Source organism: Rhipicephalus microplus, unplaced genomic scaffold, assembly GCF_043290135.1.
Source record: "Rhipicephalus microplus isolate Deutch F79 unplaced genomic scaffold, USDA_Rmic scaffold_13, whole genome shotgun sequence".
Classification (NCBI taxonomy): Eukaryota; Metazoa; Arthropoda; class Arachnida; order Ixodida; family Ixodidae; genus Rhipicephalus; species Rhipicephalus microplus.
Genome location: NW_027464586.1, coordinates 20,079,251 through 20,097,492, shown reverse-complemented (window position 1 = coordinate 20,097,492; position 18,242 = coordinate 20,079,251). Strand labels below are relative to the sequence as shown.

At 46.7% G+C, this 18,242-nt stretch overlaps 1 protein-coding gene across 1 annotated transcript in view; it reads left to right on the top strand.

Moving 5' to 3' along the window:
* LOC119162950 (muscle calcium channel subunit alpha-1-like) overlaps positions 1-18,242 on the top strand; it is a 1,445,695-nt gene that overhangs the window by 260,247 nt on the left and 1,167,206 nt on the right. The window contains exon 2 of the mRNA XM_075882643.1: positions 14,932-15,135. Within this exon, the coding sequence (XP_075738758.1) occupies positions 14,932-15,135 (204 nt within the window). The remainder of the gene's footprint in view (positions 1-14,931; positions 15,136-18,242) is intronic.

Here is an 18,242-nt window from a genome sequence, read left to right as displayed (position 1 = left end):
GGGTCCTTCAAGGTGGCTAGCCAACACAAGGCGTGGTGGTCGCTCACAACTTTGAAGGGCCTGCCGTAGAGGTAGGGGCGAAATTTCGACGTAGCCCAGATGATGGTGAGGCACTCCTTTTCTGTTGTGGAATAATTTGCTTCTGCATTGGATAGCGATCGGCTGGCGTAACTAATAACCCTTTCAAGTCCATCAGCCCTCTGCACAACAACGGCGCTAAGACCTACGCTGCTTGCGTCAGTATGTATTTCTGTCTCGGCGAATTCGTCGAAATGGGCAAGTAACGGAGGCGTCTGGAGGCGATGTTTAAGCTCCTGGAAAGCGTGTTCCTGTGGCGTTTCCCACTTGAACTCCGAGTCGGCCTTGGTAAGGTTAGTGAGAGGATCGGCGATGCGGGCGAAGTTTTTCACGAACCGCCTATAATAGGCGCACAGGCCCAGAAATCGGCGCACGGCCTTCTTGTCAGTGGGCGGCGGGAAGTCGGCGATGGCGGCTGTTTTCCGTGGATCGGGACGAACTCCAGACTTGCTGATAACGTGCCCCAGAAACAAGAGCTCCTCATACGCAAATCTGCACTTTTCTGGCTTCAGTGTGAGTCCGGACGTCTTTATGGCTTAAAGTACAGCTTCAAGGCGCCGAAGATGCTCGTCGAAACTCGAGGAAAACACGACGTCGTCGTCCAAGTACACAAGGCAAGTCTGCCACTTCAATCCTGCCAGTACTGTATCCATAACGCGTTGAAAAGTTGCAGGCGCTGAGCAAAGGCCGAAGGGCATCACCTTAAACTCGAAGAGGCCGTCCGGTGTTATAAACACCGTCTTCTCTCGGTCTCTTTCGTCGACTTCGATTTGCCAATAGCCAGTCTTGAGGTCTATTGACGAGAAGTACTTGGCGTTATGGAGCCGATCAAGTGCTCGTCTATTCGTGCGAGAGGATACACGTCCTTTCTTGTGATTTTGTTCAGGCGGCGATGATCGACGCAGAAACATAGGGTCCCATTCTTTTTCTTCACTAACACCACGGGGGATGCCCACGGACTCTTGGACGGCTGCATAATGTCATCTCGCAGCATTTCATCAACTTGTCTCTTCATTGCCTCACGTTCTCGCGTCGAAACCCTGTACGGACTCTGACGGAGTGGTCTGGCATTTTCTTCGGTTATGATTCGATGTTTCGTGATTGGGGTCTGCCGAATTTTCGATGACGACGAAAAGCAATCTTCGTATTGCAGGAGCAGGGCCTTGAGCTGTTCTTGCTTATCGTTCGGAAGTCTGGGACTGACGTCGAAAGCTATTGGAGGGGCTTGGTTCCTCTGAGCAGGTTCTGCAGAATCGGCGAGGGCGAAAGCACTGGTGGCTTCGACAATTTCTTCGATGTATGCGACCGTTGTTTCTTTGTTCACATGTTTGTACTCATTGCTGAAATTCGTGAGCATAACCGTTGCTTTGCCTCCCCGCAGCTCTGCAATTCCTCTTGCGACGCAAATATTTCGGGTGACCAACAGATGCTGACTGCCTTCTACGACGCCTTCCAAGTCAGGTGATTTAGGAGCGCCGATTGAAATAATGACGCTTGAGCGAGGCGGAATGGTGACTTGTTCTTCCAGCACATTCAAGGCATGGTGTCCTGACGGCGTGCGCGGCGGTAGTGCTTCTTCTGTGGATAACGTTATCGACCTTGTTTTTAGGTTGATGACAGCACCATGGAGGCATAAGAAGTCCATGCCAAGGATGACATCTCTCGAGCAACGTTGTAGGACTACGAAGTCTGTAGGATAAATACGGCCGTTAATGGTGACTCTCGCTGTGCAGATTCCTGCAGGCGTTACGAGATGACCTCCGGCTGTGCGTATTTCAGGGCCTTTCTAAGCTGTCCTAACTTTCTTTAACTTGGCGGCGAACGACCCACTGATGACAGAATAGTCGGCTCCAGTATCGACGAGAGCAGTCACACTGTGGCCGTCGATAAGAACGTCGAGGTCGCTAGTTCGCCGTCTCGCATTACAGTTAGGGCGTGGCGTCGGGTCACGGCTGCGTCGGCTTGTTCCGCTGCTTCCATGTTGCGTCGTCCGGCCACCTTCGGTAAGTGAGCTTTTGCCTTCAGGGCTTTGCCTGGTTGGTGTTGTGTTCAAAAAGCTCCGTCGCGTCGGCGTCGTCGTCGGAGGATCTTCGGTAGTTCGTCGCACAGCAACCGCACCTCCATCGGTTGCTGCCCTTAGTTTCCCGGATACGGGCTAGGAGACCGGCCCCTCGTTGGGCCAGAGTACTGCCGGGGGTGGGGTGACATGCGGCGGCTGGGTGACGGCGAACGGGAAGGACTTCGTGGTGTCCATCGAGTTCCTGCCAGGTAGTCGGCGATGTCTCGTGGCCGATCTCCTGGCTGTGGACGCGGTGCATTGACGGCGGAGCCACGCAGTCCCATCTGTCGGTACTGGCAACGGCGGTATGTGTGCCCGGCCTCGCCGCAGTGGTAGCAGAGCGGGCGGTTGTCAGGTGCACGCCAAACGTCCGTTTTCCTCGGTGCACTGCGCTGGCCCGCTGGGGAACGGTAGGACGTCAGTGGGGGTGGTGGCGGCGGTGGCGTCTGGCGACGGAAGTGCGATGGGGCGGCGTTTTGGCGTGGACGGGGAGGAGCGTTGTGTCGCACTGCAGCGGCGTAGCTCATAGTTTCTGGCTCGGGCGGCGGCGTTTCGGGAATTCGAAGCGATTGCCGGACTTCTTCTCGCACAATGTCGGCGATCGAATCCACTTGAGGCTGCACCGAAGGCAACAGTTTGCGCAGCTCTTCCCGCACGATCGCTCGGATCGTTTCACGCAGGTCGTCGGAGTCACTGGATTGAGCAGCAGCGCATTCTGGAGTCAGGCGACGATTATACTGTCTGGTGCGCATGTCCAGCGTTTTTTCGATGGTGGTCTCCTCGGATACAAATTCTTGGACGGTTTTCGGTGGGTTTCTCATCAGTCCCGCGAAGAGCTCCTGTTTGACCCCTCGCATGAGGAAACGAACTTTCTTTTCCTCAGGCATGTCTGGGTCAGCGTGAGGGAATAGGCGGGTCATCTCCTCTGTGAAAATTCCAACCTTTTCATTTGGTAGCTGAACCCGGGTCTCGAGTAGAGCAGCGGCCCTCTCTTTGCGAGCGACGCTCGCGAACGTTTGCAGAAATGCGCCGCAGAAGACATCCCACGTTCGGAGCGTGGACTCCCGATTCTCTAGCCAGGTCCTTGCGGTGTCTTCCAGGTAGAAGTACACACGACGGAGCTTTTCTTCGTTGTCCCAGTGGTTGAGGGCGGCCACACGGTCGTATGTTTCTAGCCAGGTTTCCGGGTCTTCAAACGATGAGCCATGGAACGTTGGTGGTTCCCTGGGTTGATGAATGACGATCGCGGGCTGGGAGGCTCCGGTTGTTATTGTCGCTGCAGTCGAGGTCATGGTCTTGGTCTTCCGCGCTTTGTCTTGTAGAAGGCCGTACTCCGGTGGGAGACCTTGCTGTCGGCGGCTCGTTCGCTGCTCTTGGTTGGCGTCGGTGTCTTCTCCGCGATGGGGGCTGGGTTCACGGCTTGACGGGGGCGTCCGGTACATGAACGAAGCAGCACCTCCACCAGATGTCACGGGGTCGTGACGTGGCCAAAGAGAGGAAACTTTGTGTTGGGATTTAACTGTTTATTTGGGCGAACCTGTGCCCGGTAAAGGGAAAGTCTAATTACAGAAGCAGTCTTGCACAGGTAGCAGTCTCGGACTGATAGCGGCGAACGCAGCGTCGGCCTTTGATCAACAACTCACAAGCGGCGAAGCGCGTTGGCCTTTATACCCTTGCCGTCGAATGTTCTAGCGTTATCGCTGGCGGTGGCGTAGGTTCCAGAACAATCTGTGCCGTTCGCACAGTGGGCGTGATATTATCGAAATGATCTACTACAGTCCGGAACATTCTAGAAACCTGCAGGCGTGGTTTGCGCCGAGAATCGTGTGGTGTTTTGGAACGATAACAAAAACTTGGGAAATGGAACGTGGCAATATACAAACATCCTGGAAGAAATCTACAGGGGGCCAACTGCCACCACAGTGCTCTATAACGAAAGCGACAAAATACAAATCCAGAAGGATATAAGACGAGGGGGATACGATCTCACCAATAATATTTACCGCGTGCTTAGAGGAGGTTTTCAGAGGCCTAGAATGGAAACAGATAGGGATAAGAGTTAATTGGGAGTACCTCAGTAACCTACGCTTCGCCGATGGCATAGCATTGCTGAGTAACTCAGGGGAGGGATTGCAACTCATGGTTACAGAGTTAAACAAGGAGAGCAGAAATGTAGGTCTTAAAATAATATACAGAAAACAAAACTAACAAACAACAACCTTGAAAGAGAACAGCGCTTCGAGGTAGGTAATAGTGCACTTGAAGTTGCGAAAGACTACGTCTGTTTGGACAGGTAATAATTGCGGAGCCATACCTAGCGATTGCAGTAACTAGAAGATTGAGAATGTGGTGGAGCACATTTGACAAGCACTCTCAAATCATGACTGGTAGATTGCCGCTATGCGCCAAGAGGAAGGTATATAAGCTGCATCTTGCCCGTACCTAGCTATGGAGCAGATACCTGGATACTTACAAAGAGGGTTCAGCTTAAATTGAGGACGACGCAGGGAGCGATTGAAAAGAAAATGATAGGTGTACCCTAAGAGACAAGAAGACAACAGACTTGATTAGGGAACAAACGGGGGTTGAGGATATCATAATTGAAATCAAGAAGAGGAAATGGACATGGGCCGGGCATGTAGCGCGTAGACAGGATAATCGCTGGTCATTAAGGGTAACTAACTGGATTCCCAGTCAAGCGGATTAGGGGGAGACAGAAGGTTAGGTGGGCACATGAGATTAGGAAGTTTGATGGTATAAATTGGCCGCAGCAAACACAAGACCGAGTTGACTGGCGGACAATGGGAGGGGCCTTTGTCCAGCAGTGGACATAGTCAGGCTGATGATAATAATGATGAGTGATTAGAAGCTATCGGTAGCCTCATAATCTATATATTATTTGAAATAACAGAAAAAAGGTATACTGACCCGAGAAAATACTGTGCACCGAGTATTCTTTGCAATCATTGTCCAACTGATGGGTAAGCGATCGATCTTGACCAACCGCTGCTTCGTTGTGCTGTGGAGGCGAGGAATGCTCTCTTTGCTGTCATTGAGTGAGCTCGGATTTTTCGTGTTCTCTCTAAGTACCTGCTGTGGCCGAGTGGCATGTTTTGCCTTCTTACTAGTGATCATCAGAGGGATGAGCCTCACGGCTGTGTTCATTCTGGGTCATTCTATGCCAAACGTCCCAGCCACTTTGGTGACCATCTCAAATGCATTTGAAAAAAAATTGTCCTAATTTACTGCATTGAAAACAGCAAAACGTTCGCATATTTCCATGAGAAAAATAGCTTTTGTCATGTGGCTGCCTTCTGAACTTCCCGGAATGTCGATTCGGTGTTGTTTATAGAAAAAAACTGCTTTAAAAGTGCCGCTCCCTCTTTCTATACCAAATTTGGTCTACATGTTAAGTAAAAGTGGTTGTGTAAAGTGTTCGAAGCTCAGCCATATTATTGCGATTTTTCTAGCACATACGTTTTAAATAATTTAGCCAAATAGTGTTGTCTTTGTATTTGTTCTATTACTATGCTGCACTTTGCACAAATATCTGAGTAGTGAATATTTCCTTCACAGAAGGTATATTATGAGGAAAAAATGTTTACGACAAAAAAGTTCGCGAATTTTACATAATTGTCAATTTTATCGTTATTGGGACACAATTTGCACCATGTGGTGTTCGAATTAAAAATCACCTTTGTTCTTACATTGAAAGAAAATAAACAGTTCTTTTCATGTATCAAATGTTATCATTACATTTTTTGTTTCCAGGAAGAAAATATTATTGGCACTTTAACATTGCCGACAATAAGCAATTTTAAGGTGGTAGCTGTCGTATTTTCTTTCTTGGAACTATTAATGTAAAAATATAATTCGTTATACTAAAAGAACTGTTTATTTGCTTTCGATTTAAGTATAAAGGTGATTTTCAACTGGACCCCACATGGTGGAAATTGCATCTCAATATAGACAAAAATGACAATTTTGTCAAATTTGTGAATTTTCCTAGTAAGTTTCAGGAGCTTGTCAGGTCTAATAAAACTTTTGCCTCAAAACATACCTTCTGTGAAGTGAGTATTCACTACTGAGATATTCATATAAAGTGCACTATTGCAGCACGAAAAGTACAAATATAACACATTTTGGGTATATTCTTGGAGGCGTATGTGCCGGTAAAAATGCAGTAATATCACTGAATTCTACACCTTGCACAAACACGTTTAGTTAACATGTAGACCAACTTTGGTGTAGAAAGAAGGAGTAGTCCTTTCAAAACAAATTTTTGACTCAAACAACACCCAAACGACATAACAGGTAGTTCAGAAGGCAGCCATGTGCCCCTTCCACCCCTTACAATATTTTTTTCTCTGAAACATCCTAGCAGTTCACTGTTTTTAATGCAATAAATTAGCACGATATTCTTCGAATACATTAGAGATGGTCGCCAACATGGATCAGACGTTTGCCGTGGAATGAGCTTTCTGCAAAGCAAGCCGAAACTCGCGGCGCAAGTACGAATTCAACTCTCGAGGCAGATATCTTGCGCACCTGCTGCTGTTGCAAGTAGTCAAAGGAAATTCAGCTCAATGTGCGTCTAGGCCACCAACTTACAACTCAGCTTTGGTACAGGCATTGCCTGGGAGCCTCGGGAGGTAGAACTGACTTGGAGGCCTAGGAGGTTCTGGTAGATGAAGCAAAGCATTTTAAACTGCAAACAGGAATACACACGCAAGCGCAGAACAGCCACCTGCCTTTGTTTATGGACAAATTTGTAGGTTCACAAATAACACATAAAAGTAAACAAAAGCAACAGGTGCACATCAGTACGTGCGAGTGCCCTGAGAAATGCGTCGATTGAAAGCCACCTTCTGTGATTCGCCACAACGTTAGGAAGGCCGCATAGCAATACGAGCAGTCTTCTCCGCACCTTGCAAATTTCTAACTGCGGGCCCACTCCTTACAAGAAAAAAAAGTAGAGATGTCATGCAAGAGGAAGCATCAGATGCAATTCACCAATTGCATTTCCAACTCCATTTCGTGTGGTCGCTCTTTACGCCAAATCAGCAGGTGTGTCGATGAGAGTGCAGAGCAGCTCAAGCGACCTTTTTACGCACCAGCACGGGTGGCAACATCACTCTGCATTGCAAGGAATGAGATAGAAAGAGCTGTTTGCCTCAGCTAGAAAGGAACAAGATCTTGTCATAGGTCAAGTCCAGAATAGAAACGGAACTCACTGAGGCGTTTTTCCTCTCAAGAAGCTCTGTCAGCTCTTCTTCAACATCACCATTAAGGGACGAAATGGAACTCTTAGATGGCTCACTCCCACGTACATGATGCGTACGCTACATGTTGAATTCTTCAGTGTTGTTAATTTGCAGCCTACACTCTAAAAGTTTTTACATTCATAAGGGTGTATTTGTTTTGTCCTATGGCCAACGCCCTTTTAAGGTGTCCAGGAACACCCTAAACAATGAGGTGATTAGAAACACCCTGGAAACGTAGGGTGTAAAGAAACGTTACACCCTACTTTAATAGGTGTTTATGAACACCCCTAAACTATGGGTGTTGGATGAAGCTACACCCATGCGAATTGGGTGTACACTGAAAACCCCCTTGAAACGATGTCAGTTATACGGATGAGCATACTTGATCAAATGAAGCGCAATTAACGGGCAACAAAAGCGGAGACACTGGAGGTGACGCTTAGACTTGTGTGTTGAGGAGAACCGTTAACAGCACTTCATTCCATCAAATATTCATCACCAACTGTTCCAAGCGTCAATTGTTCTCAGGGAGAAGCATATATGAACCTTCTCTGCGGCTGACATGGAAGAAGGAAGATACTGGTGTCCCCCACTGCACTTATACCTGCATGCATGCAGCTTATAAAACAGGGTGCCTTGGTCTTGAATGAGCTGCATGAGACCAGTGTATATATGTGTACGTAGACTGGGCCGTAAACGACAAAGACACAAAGACGCGGAAGGTACACACACACACACACACACACACACACACACACACACACACACACACACACACACACACACACACACACACACACACACACACCACAGTAGTGCAAACAGTAACCTGTAGCGTGAGGTCCAACCGAACATAACGCCGAAGCAAAAACAATTAAGCCCATATGTTAACATCTGCCTTTATTATAAGAAACTGATATTCTGACAAACAGGACTCTGATGGCATTCTGTAAAATTTTGAAATATGTCACGGGACCAAGTTTCTTTCTCTCTATACTAAAAATTCATTGTTTTCAATACAATAAATCTCCACAACTTTCAAAACATTTGCGCTAGTCGGGCAAATGGCTGAGACGTATGGCGTTTGATTGACACCTATACAATAGAAAGAAATACGTAGAAAGAGTAAGCGAGTTTCTGGAGTCACATTTACAACCTATTACATCTCGCAGTATAAATTTCGACATTAAAAAGAGAACATTCAACAAGGTAATGTGATTGGGGTTGTATTAATGTAATGCCAGTGTTGGTATACTTCTCACTGCAAAACCACTCTTCACTGCTGCTTGCACAATCATCTTCAGCTGCTGAGATGACTGGTGCCATGGAGAGAAGTGGCGCGAAGCTGTTCTTCCTGCGCAGAAAATTCAATCCCAGAAACCTAAAATAAACACACAAGGAACAATGACTGAAATTTCACAAAGAGTGCAACATACAGTGTGCACCATGCATAACTGCTTTCTTATGTATAAGTGTAAATTAAGTGCATAGCAAGCATATTCAGTGACATCGGGCTCCTATGCAGTGAGAAATGCTAGAAAAGGTATGCTGAGCAATAAGCGCCATAAAAAGCGCACTGTAGCAAAATCATTATGCCTTTCGTGCCGTAGACATGAACCCTACTTTACCCTTTCATCTTGCTCGCGCAGGCAAATAAAAAGGTGCTGCTCCAAGTTGATAATGTTCCATTAGCTGCATGCAACGACCAATCTAAGTGAATGTCAAGTTCTATGCTTAAGTATGCATCAACACAGCTGCATGTGTATTTCTGCAGATCTACCATGGCACTCATTCGATTAGTTTATTAAAAGGAATACAGTACGACAAGCAACAACATATACATATTTAATCTGTATTGCACAAAAGCACAATGCCACTGAGCATACATGACGGTATGTGCATTGAGAAGGTATTCAGTTCAGGTAACTTGTAAAATTAAGTACTGTACAGTTACGTATTAAAATGCGAATGATATTAGTGTTCTTAAATGGGCGGACATTGACACGATTATATAATGGAAGAATTGGCTATTGTGTCAATCCTCATCAGACGTCCCAGCCATTTTGGTGACCACCGCAAATGTATTCGAAAAGAAAATCGCGTTGATTTTACTGCATTAAACAAGGTAACTGCTAGAATATTTCGCAGACAAATAATTATTTGGTCACGTGGCTGCCTCCTGAACTTCCCAGATTCTCGTCTGGACGTTTGTGAAAAAAAAAATGTTTCCTAAGTATACCTTCTTCCGTGCCAAATTGGTCTACAAGTTAAGTGAAGGGCTTGCGTAAAGTGTTTGAAGCTCAGTAATATAATTACCATTTTTCGACCCCATACGCCTCAAATAATGTAGCCGAAATGTGTTATATCTGCATTTTTCTATATCAATACTGCACTTTGAATGAATATCTGAGGAGGGAATACTTAACCCACAAAAGGTATATTTGGAGAAAAAAATAATTTAGACCTCTTAAGCTGTCAAACTTTACTAGATAAAATCGCAAATTTCACAAAATAATTGTTTTGTCTATAATGAGACGCAACTTGCACCATGTGGTGGTTGAATTAAAATAGACTTTGTACCTAAATCAAAGCAAATAAACAGTTCTTTTCATGTGCCAAATTTTGTAACAGCAATGTATGTTTTGAGAAAAAGATCACAGCATATCCACGGAGTGATTGATGGTGAGTGGGGCGCAGCGTTCGTCCGTCCGGACGCACAAACGGATGGACTGACAGCCTGACGCCAGTATGGACGAACAGAAAGACGGACGGACTCACGGACAGACCGACACACGGAAGCCCGGACAGATGGATGCACAGACGAACGGACGAAGGCACACATGTACGGACGAACGATTCGCCCCAAGAATCATCATTTTGCCCGTTTATATGCTGTGAAAACTACTAACGCTATCTATTGTGCAACTCATCAAGTGGCTACATAATACTAGTACCACTACAGAGGAGGGAATGACCCACGGCCTCAAGAGCTTTGCCCCTAAATGATTTTTGAAGTTCCAAGTTCCCCGTTCGCCATTTGGTCATACAGCAGCCGACGCCTCGAAGTTCCCCATTGCCGTTGATGGGAAAATTCAAAAAATATTTTATTCATTGAAATAGAAATTGTAATGATGAAACTTGTCACATACAAAGAACTGTTTATTTGCTTTTAATTTAGGTAAAAGGTGATTTTTAATTGGACCACCACATGGTGCAAGTTGCGTCTCAATACGGACAAAAATGACAATTCTGTGAAATAAGTGATCATTTTCTCGTAGAGGTTAACAGCTTAAGATGTCTAAAAATAATTTTCAAAAAATTATCTTTTCTGTGAAGTAAGTAGTCACAGCTGAGATATTCATACAAAGTGCAGTATAGCCATCAGAAAATGCAAACATAACACACTTTGGCTAAATTGTTGCAGACGTATGTGGCCGAGGATTTGTATAATATTGCTGAGTTTCAAACACCTTACGTAAGCTTCTTTACTTAACATGTACCAAAATTGGTATAAAAAAAGGTGCGGTACTTGTAAAATATTTTTTTTCACAAACAACACTCAAACAACAGTCTGGAAAGTTTGAAAGGCAACCACGTGACCAAAAACTTTTTGTCGAATGTCGAATAAAGTGACCCTGTAACTTTCACTCAATGACCATTGCATACTGCTAAATTATGGCCATTTGTTTCAATCATGCTGTCAGGGTGAGAAAGCATAAATCCTTCCCGATGCAGCGTAGGCTGTTCAGTGGCTGTGCGTGTAGTGTTCCCAGATAGATATGCTGCCCAGTCTTACATTTTGGCTGCAACACATGCTTAGATACCGTGCAGTATGTATAACATTAAAGTGTTTTGTGCAACAAAAAACTAATAATACGTTTCACATAGCGAAAATACCTTTAACATCTGAAGTACTTAGCGAAGTTAAACGCCAAAGCGAGGCGATGGCAATAAAACTCTGAATAACAAGAATATTTTGAAAGTTACACATGATGGAAACAATCTGAATAAAATGTACTCGAACGTTAGCGGTTATGTTCAAACAAGCACTGTTCAAGTAGGCAATTCGAGCACACACAGACTAAAGGTCTGTTCAAACAAAAGTCCAGCTTCGATGCTCGATCCACTACATAGGCACGGCTGTCGGCAGTGTCACGCTACGTTGCGGGTGAACGAAAATACCGGTGAAGACAAATTTAACGAAATTGAATGTATTAGCAAGTAGGCAAACTTCGCGAGGCGCATCTAACGCGAAGCAATATGCTGTGTTGTCACCTGAAGCATGAACCCGAGTTATCACGGTAGTATTACCGCACAAAATAAAAAGAACCGAAAAGAACGACATGCACACCACGCCCTTGTTTTCCGTTCTCGGTCTCTTTGTGCAATAAAAAAAAAGAGAGTAAATTAACTACCAACATGCCCAAGTATATGCGTCTTAGATACGGTTGATGCTTACTGCTAACCGGTGCCGTCCTCACACGTGTATTCTTAGTGAACTAAAATTGATGTGCATCACGAGCGGGTCCCGTTAAAAACGGCTGCCAGCAAAGGGCACCGCAAAAGTCTGTTGAATTTCTTCACTGAATCTCAGGGGCGCACGTTCACTCTGCTTTGTACTCCAAACAATCTAAACAAACAACAAGAAACTTGCCCACAATCACACTTCGCCATCATCCCCGTAAAACAGTTCGGACAAATATTCTCGCTAAGTAAATAAATGCTGTTTGTCATCAACTAGTTGAAGACAAGATTGTTTGAAGGCGTTATTTTCGTGCTGTTAACAAAGGGCTGAACGGAACAACGTGAGAGCGGTACTCCCTATTTCACTTCGAGTGCTCCACAATATGAATTCAAAGGTCCAGTCTTCAAGATGGTGCACCTTCGCAATAATTAGCACTGACAGAACACAATGATGGAGCACAGAGCGCAGGCACATTTCAAACTAAACACCGACTAGTAAACTCTACCGATCGAGAAGCCACGCGCACCACACGCACACACACGGGAGGGTTTTTCGCCAGCGCACGCATTGACATATAAGACGATGTCGACTTCTTTCCCGCACTGTGCGCCCGGCGCGCAGCAATACCGGGCAGCCATGGAGGAAGGCGGGAGCCAAGGTTGTCTAAGCGACCAGACTTGATGGCAGCTTGTAGCGCTCTCAGACCGGCTAGATGCGGTTTAACGCTAGCTCCGGCCCTCTGCTGATAGCGCGGGCGCTGCTTTTTTTTTTTTTTTTGCGGCAGCGATTTCTTGCGTTATACTCGTTCTTTAACAGTGCATCTGAATCGCCATGAATATTGTGACGGTGCAGTGCGGCCAGCACGAACTACTAGTCAGAACGCGCCTTTGTAATATTCAGAAGCAATGTTTAGCGCACCTTCCCCAACCTAATGTTTTTGGGTAAAAAGCTAAGCTGATGCTTTTTGCTTAGCTTTATGGGTCTTTAGGTACTGCACATTGAAGGTCACGCAGACGATATTTTATCAGCACTTTTATCTCGGTAAATACATTGCAAAATTGCATGCATCGGCCGTCACACTATTTGATGAGAACATTTGCCACGTGCGTACGGCTAGGAAGACGAAGACGACAGCGCATACGCACATCTGCACGCTTTTATACAGCAAGCAATAACAAGAAAGAAGAGGAACGCTCTGGCAGGCAGTAAATAAAAATACTGACCTGCTGGTACTTTCTCAACCTGTTAATTACTACTTCTGTCTTCATGTTGCGGCAATACATTTGTACTTAGCTTGCAGTCCTTGGAACAAGACCCCGGCTGAGAATATTTCATCAATGCTGTTTTCTCACTACCTACAAAGTCAAGGCTTTGACCGAAGCACGTCTGCTGGGGAAGTTACAGAAATTAAAAGAAGGGGATCCACAAAAAAAAAAACGGAGAGAGAGAGATCTAGAGAATGAGTTTCAGCTCCCCTGAGGAGAGCTTTGTTCGCAATTTAGTCCATAGTCCACAAGGCTCCCATCATTGTGAGCAAGGGTGCGTCAAGGTCACCGAAATGTTCTTATTCTGCATTTTTCTTTATGGACGATGTCCTCTTCCTAATTTCCATGACGCACTCTTGAGGACACATGAAGATGACCATTCGCTACAGTAATTAAATAAAACGTGCCTGCTAAAAATACATGATGTCAATGTTCGTTTTTAAGGAACCTGATGGCCTGCTGACGTGGTGGTTATGGCTAAACAACTGTGCTGTTTTTTTTTGCAGGTGGTGATCGTTTTGTATCCAGCTTTAAAAGCTTCGATCTTATGGCGGACGGGGGGAGGGGGGAGTGTTCTATGCATGGCTACACCAATGTGCGCAACATTACCTTGTTCAGGTAAATCAGTGTACTTTGTGAGTGTTGACTAATCAGGCAAATGACACATATTAAAGAAACAGGTACAGGAGAATAGACCCTTACTCTATTGAACAAGCGTCGCTCCTGATGTATCTTCCATCTTATAGTAGTTTGCGTGCTTTATCGATGAAAACTGCGTTTCGGTCACATTACTTTCTGCTTCGATTCATTACTAGACTCGCAAGCAGCTAGTAGTGGGAGCCTTGCTGGTATCAAGATGGTTAACGTATACTAACAGTATAAGCAAAACAGCCCGAAAATGTCGTGCGTTTGTAGCCTTGTATGCACGTGTGCTCAGTTTTGGGTGCACGTTAAAGAACCCCAGGTGGTCGAAATTTCCGTTGCCTTCCACTACAGCGTCTCTCATAATCGTATGCTGGATTTGGGTCGTAAAACCCCACATATCAATCAATAATTTGTAGCCTTGCTCATTACACCCCAAATATAAGGGTGTAAATGGGGCGTTTTGAGGGTGTTTTATTTACAAACACCTCACATTTCAAAAATGAGGCTTAAAAGGGTGTTCATGTGGGTGCTTTTGTTGCGTACACCCGTTTGACACCTTTTAGGGTGTAAAAATTTTTCAGAGTGTATATGAACTAAACCTGCTTTATGCGAATAAAGTCATTTCGGAAGTCAGTGTTTGTGTGTGTTCTTTTTTCGTCATGTATCGTCTGTTGATCGCGCCGTTTAAGTCATTGAAATCGCGTATATAAAGCTAAGCATACATCAATGACCACTGGAGACTTGCACTAGGGGATCGCCCTGGCCGCTCCCTTGTCTCCTATATTTCTCGAATTATGTTCGTTAGTCGATTAATCTGTGCAGCCGGATAAGACGAAAGCGCCTACGACAACCAAAAAAATGTCATTTGAAGTTTTGGTACCACAACGGGGGCCGTAACGTCATATTAAATCTATTTTATCCTGTTGTGGTCGACGCTTTCATCTTCTGATTGAACGATTCGACCCGATTAGACAGGCATCCGTCAGAGCCTTCATGTGAGCCGGATATGTGATGTACCAGTGCGTGGCGTGCCTATAGCTGCGATTTCTTAATAACCATCTTTATTTATCCCACTCACCCGCGAGGAAACGAGCTGTAGACTACTCTCCTCTGGAGATACCACCAGTGTTGTGACTGATGTCTGTTGTGCTGCAGGTGGGCGCGAGGTGCCGTGCCCGGAGGTCGCCGCTCGCTGCCATGAGTCCTGGTCGAGCCGCCGGTGGCCCTCGCTGCCCAACCTCGCGGCCGGGAGCCGCCCACGGCGCAGCTCGCCCGCCTGCTGCTGGGATTCGCCGGCCTCGCTCGCCGTACACACCGCCACCGCAGTTGCCGCAGGAGGAGGAGGAGGGCGAAGCAGTGGTGAGCACCCTTGCATGTCCTCCTTGGGAAAGGTTCTATATATATTGGCAATCAGTTCGGCTAGCTCAACGTTTTGTGAAGCTAAACGTTCTCGGCCTTCCCCGATCGGAAGTTTTTCGATTAAATACGTACGCGCCTTGTAAAGCGACGTCCTAGCTGCCGTCTTGCTTTTACAATCGGCCATGTACGATTCCCCACCTTGGGTAACGTGTGGGCGCCGCTGCGGCAGCATTATGTCAAAGTCATGGTATACAGAAACTAGTCGTTTTGAAAGGCGGATGACCACCCTACGACGCGAGCCGCTGGAGCCCAAGTCTACGGCTTCATCGACCGTTGGAAATAAGACGCTGTTGTGCCGCTAGTTGGTGATAATGGCGTTCATGAGTACCCACTGTGAAGGGCTCGAGATCGATGGAGGGTACGGCGGGCTTCTTTAGGGTAGCTGGCTCCCCGCCGACGTCAGCATAGCCGATCTTCGCCAGTGAGGGGACGCGTTCGTTGAGAGGTTAACGGATGTTTATTTACATGTTGAGAAAGATGAAACTGTGCAGTGATTCAGCAGAGATTCCGCTCAGATTCAGCTCTATTTACAAAATGACTTCGGCTTTTATAACCATTGTTTCCTGTACACGCCATTCCGAAGAAGGTGGTGACCACTGTTCCCGCGAATCAGGTGACGTGAAGTTTCAGTGGTCCGCCCACCAGAAAGGGTGCAGCTATTGGACCACTCGGCTGATGACGAACACACGCAAAAATGTCCAATGCGTAGCACGAGCGCACCTCACAACGACGCACCCGGCCACGCCTTGAAGGCAACGCCGGGCGATGAAGTAGAGTTCGGTGGAGAGCGAAAGTTGCGCTCTTCCGGGGAGATGGTCTTTTACACGAACGTCAGCAGCAGTGCATGGCTGCTTTCCGTTACAGAGTTCTGAAATCCTCTCGAAATAGGCAGTCCAAGTGCTTCATTTTTGTGAACGACTGCTGCAACGCCTTCCCACGCTTCCGAACTGTCAGTGGTTTGCGCCAACCTCATGTAGGTGGCAATAAGCGAGAGGTTGACTTCATGAGAACGGCTACAGTGGCGCCGTCTCACGCTGTTCAAACCGGCTCAACGATAGGGTTGTTCGCGAAGCTTTCGTCGAGTTCATCGTAACTCAGCCACAGCAAACGGCCAGGCACACCTGCATGACAGCGTCGTGCTTTTCGCTTCTGACCGGGCGCTGATAACAGGGAGAAAGCCTTCTCGCAGACCGGCTCACGTCAGCTAAGACGAACTGCCGGGACACACGTCACAGCACTCATTTCGGATTGAATTGGCCCGTCACGTGAAACCGTACATGCGAGAAAACGGTTGGTGATCACTTCTGTGAGCGTACGTGCTTTATTTCGCAACGAAAATAACATTCAATAGCTTCATCTCGACAAGCACCCATTGTCGAAGGAAAGATCTCAAGTGTCGACACTTTGTTGTAGCATTTCTTCCAGACAGACGTTTGAAGCAGCGTCTTGTATCGAATTATTGTTTTCTATTTCTTATTTGCACTTCTCTGTCACTTTTCTGACTCCAAAGAACTCACAGCACATTAGCCCACCTGTCTCGGAACTGGCTAATCTCCTTGTGCTTTCGTTCTCGTTCTCCTCTCGGAAGCCTGACCTTGATATACAGTACTGCCCTATTTTAGGAGAGCTTCACATCACTGATTAGAAAGGTATCCGAACATTAAAATACGCGGTTGCATTAAATCCCCCGTTAACAGTGCATATGCAGCGGGACAGCTGAACAAACACAATAAAATGTTCATTTTCCTCTGTCTCACAGTGAATTGTGTAACTTACCATTTATTTATTGTGATCATTCATACTTTCCCGAAGTGCAACTTTAACAATTCCAATAACAAAGAATTTCAGTGATTGATTGAATGATTTATATGTGTGGTTTAACGTCCCAAAACCACCATATGATATGAGAGACGCCGTAGTCGAAGGCTCCGGAAATTTTGACGACCTGATGTTCTTTAACGTGCACCCAAATCTGAGCACACGAGCCTAAAACATTTCCACCTCCACCGGAAATGCAGCCGCCGCAGCCGAGATTTGATCCCGCAACCTGCGGGTCAGTAGCCGAGTACCTTAGCCACTAGAAGACCGTGGCGGGTCACAGCATTTCAGTGTTGTACGGCACAACGAAAACGTGTTGAATGGTGGCGCAGTTCGCGTTTTGCTGTTGTGGTGACACAGAAAAAGCGATGGCAACGACGAAAGTGCGGGGCACGGCGTTCGCGATTTCAAGCCAACTGTGCGCGTGATGTAAGCCAATCAGCTGATGACCTGTGGTGGCCCATATAGGTGGCATGCCACAATTGGGCCACGTGTGACCATTAAGTGGCGGTAAGTTTCGTTGCTGCGGACGAGCCGAAGCAGCGGCAGACGGAAGACAGCGCGCCGAAGCGTCGGACGCAGGCAATCCAGGTTCCAGCCAGTCAACGCCGCTCTCCCCGCTACTGCCGTCCAACTACCAGCTGGGTGGCGTTGCCGGCACGAGTACCGCATCTCGGGGCGCGGCCTGGCCTGCTGTTCTGTTCCTTGCCGAGAGCATCGTGGATCTCGGCGAGGCACCTCCGCTGTCATCCGTTCGGCACAGCGACGGACGTGGCCTGGCTAATGGTCCCGGTTGCGGCGAGCATCGCGTCTCGACGCAAGCTGTTCGTTGTTCGGGCTGGCTGTTTTCCCACATGGAGCGTCGCTTCTCATATGCGGGTTAATTGCTCCGTAGTCGCACCCACGCCGTCAAGCATTAGAGAGTTTTAGTGCTGGGTACGCAAGCTCTTGGGGCGCTGCGGGCTTGGGGGCACGTGGGGTTGCGTACCCAAGCCATACCTAACTGGAATATAGAGGCGCGCACGCAAACGCAAGCCGCACGAAGGTCACACGCGCTCGCAGCGCCATAGCGTCTTTATTGTCACGTAAGCATTGTTTAATTGTGTTTACGATTTAAAATGTTAAACTTACATAGTGACATGAAGTAAACTAATTTCAATAAATCATTTTCAAATAATACGACAGTTATAAACACGAAACAAAAACAACTTTTTCGTATGCGTCACACT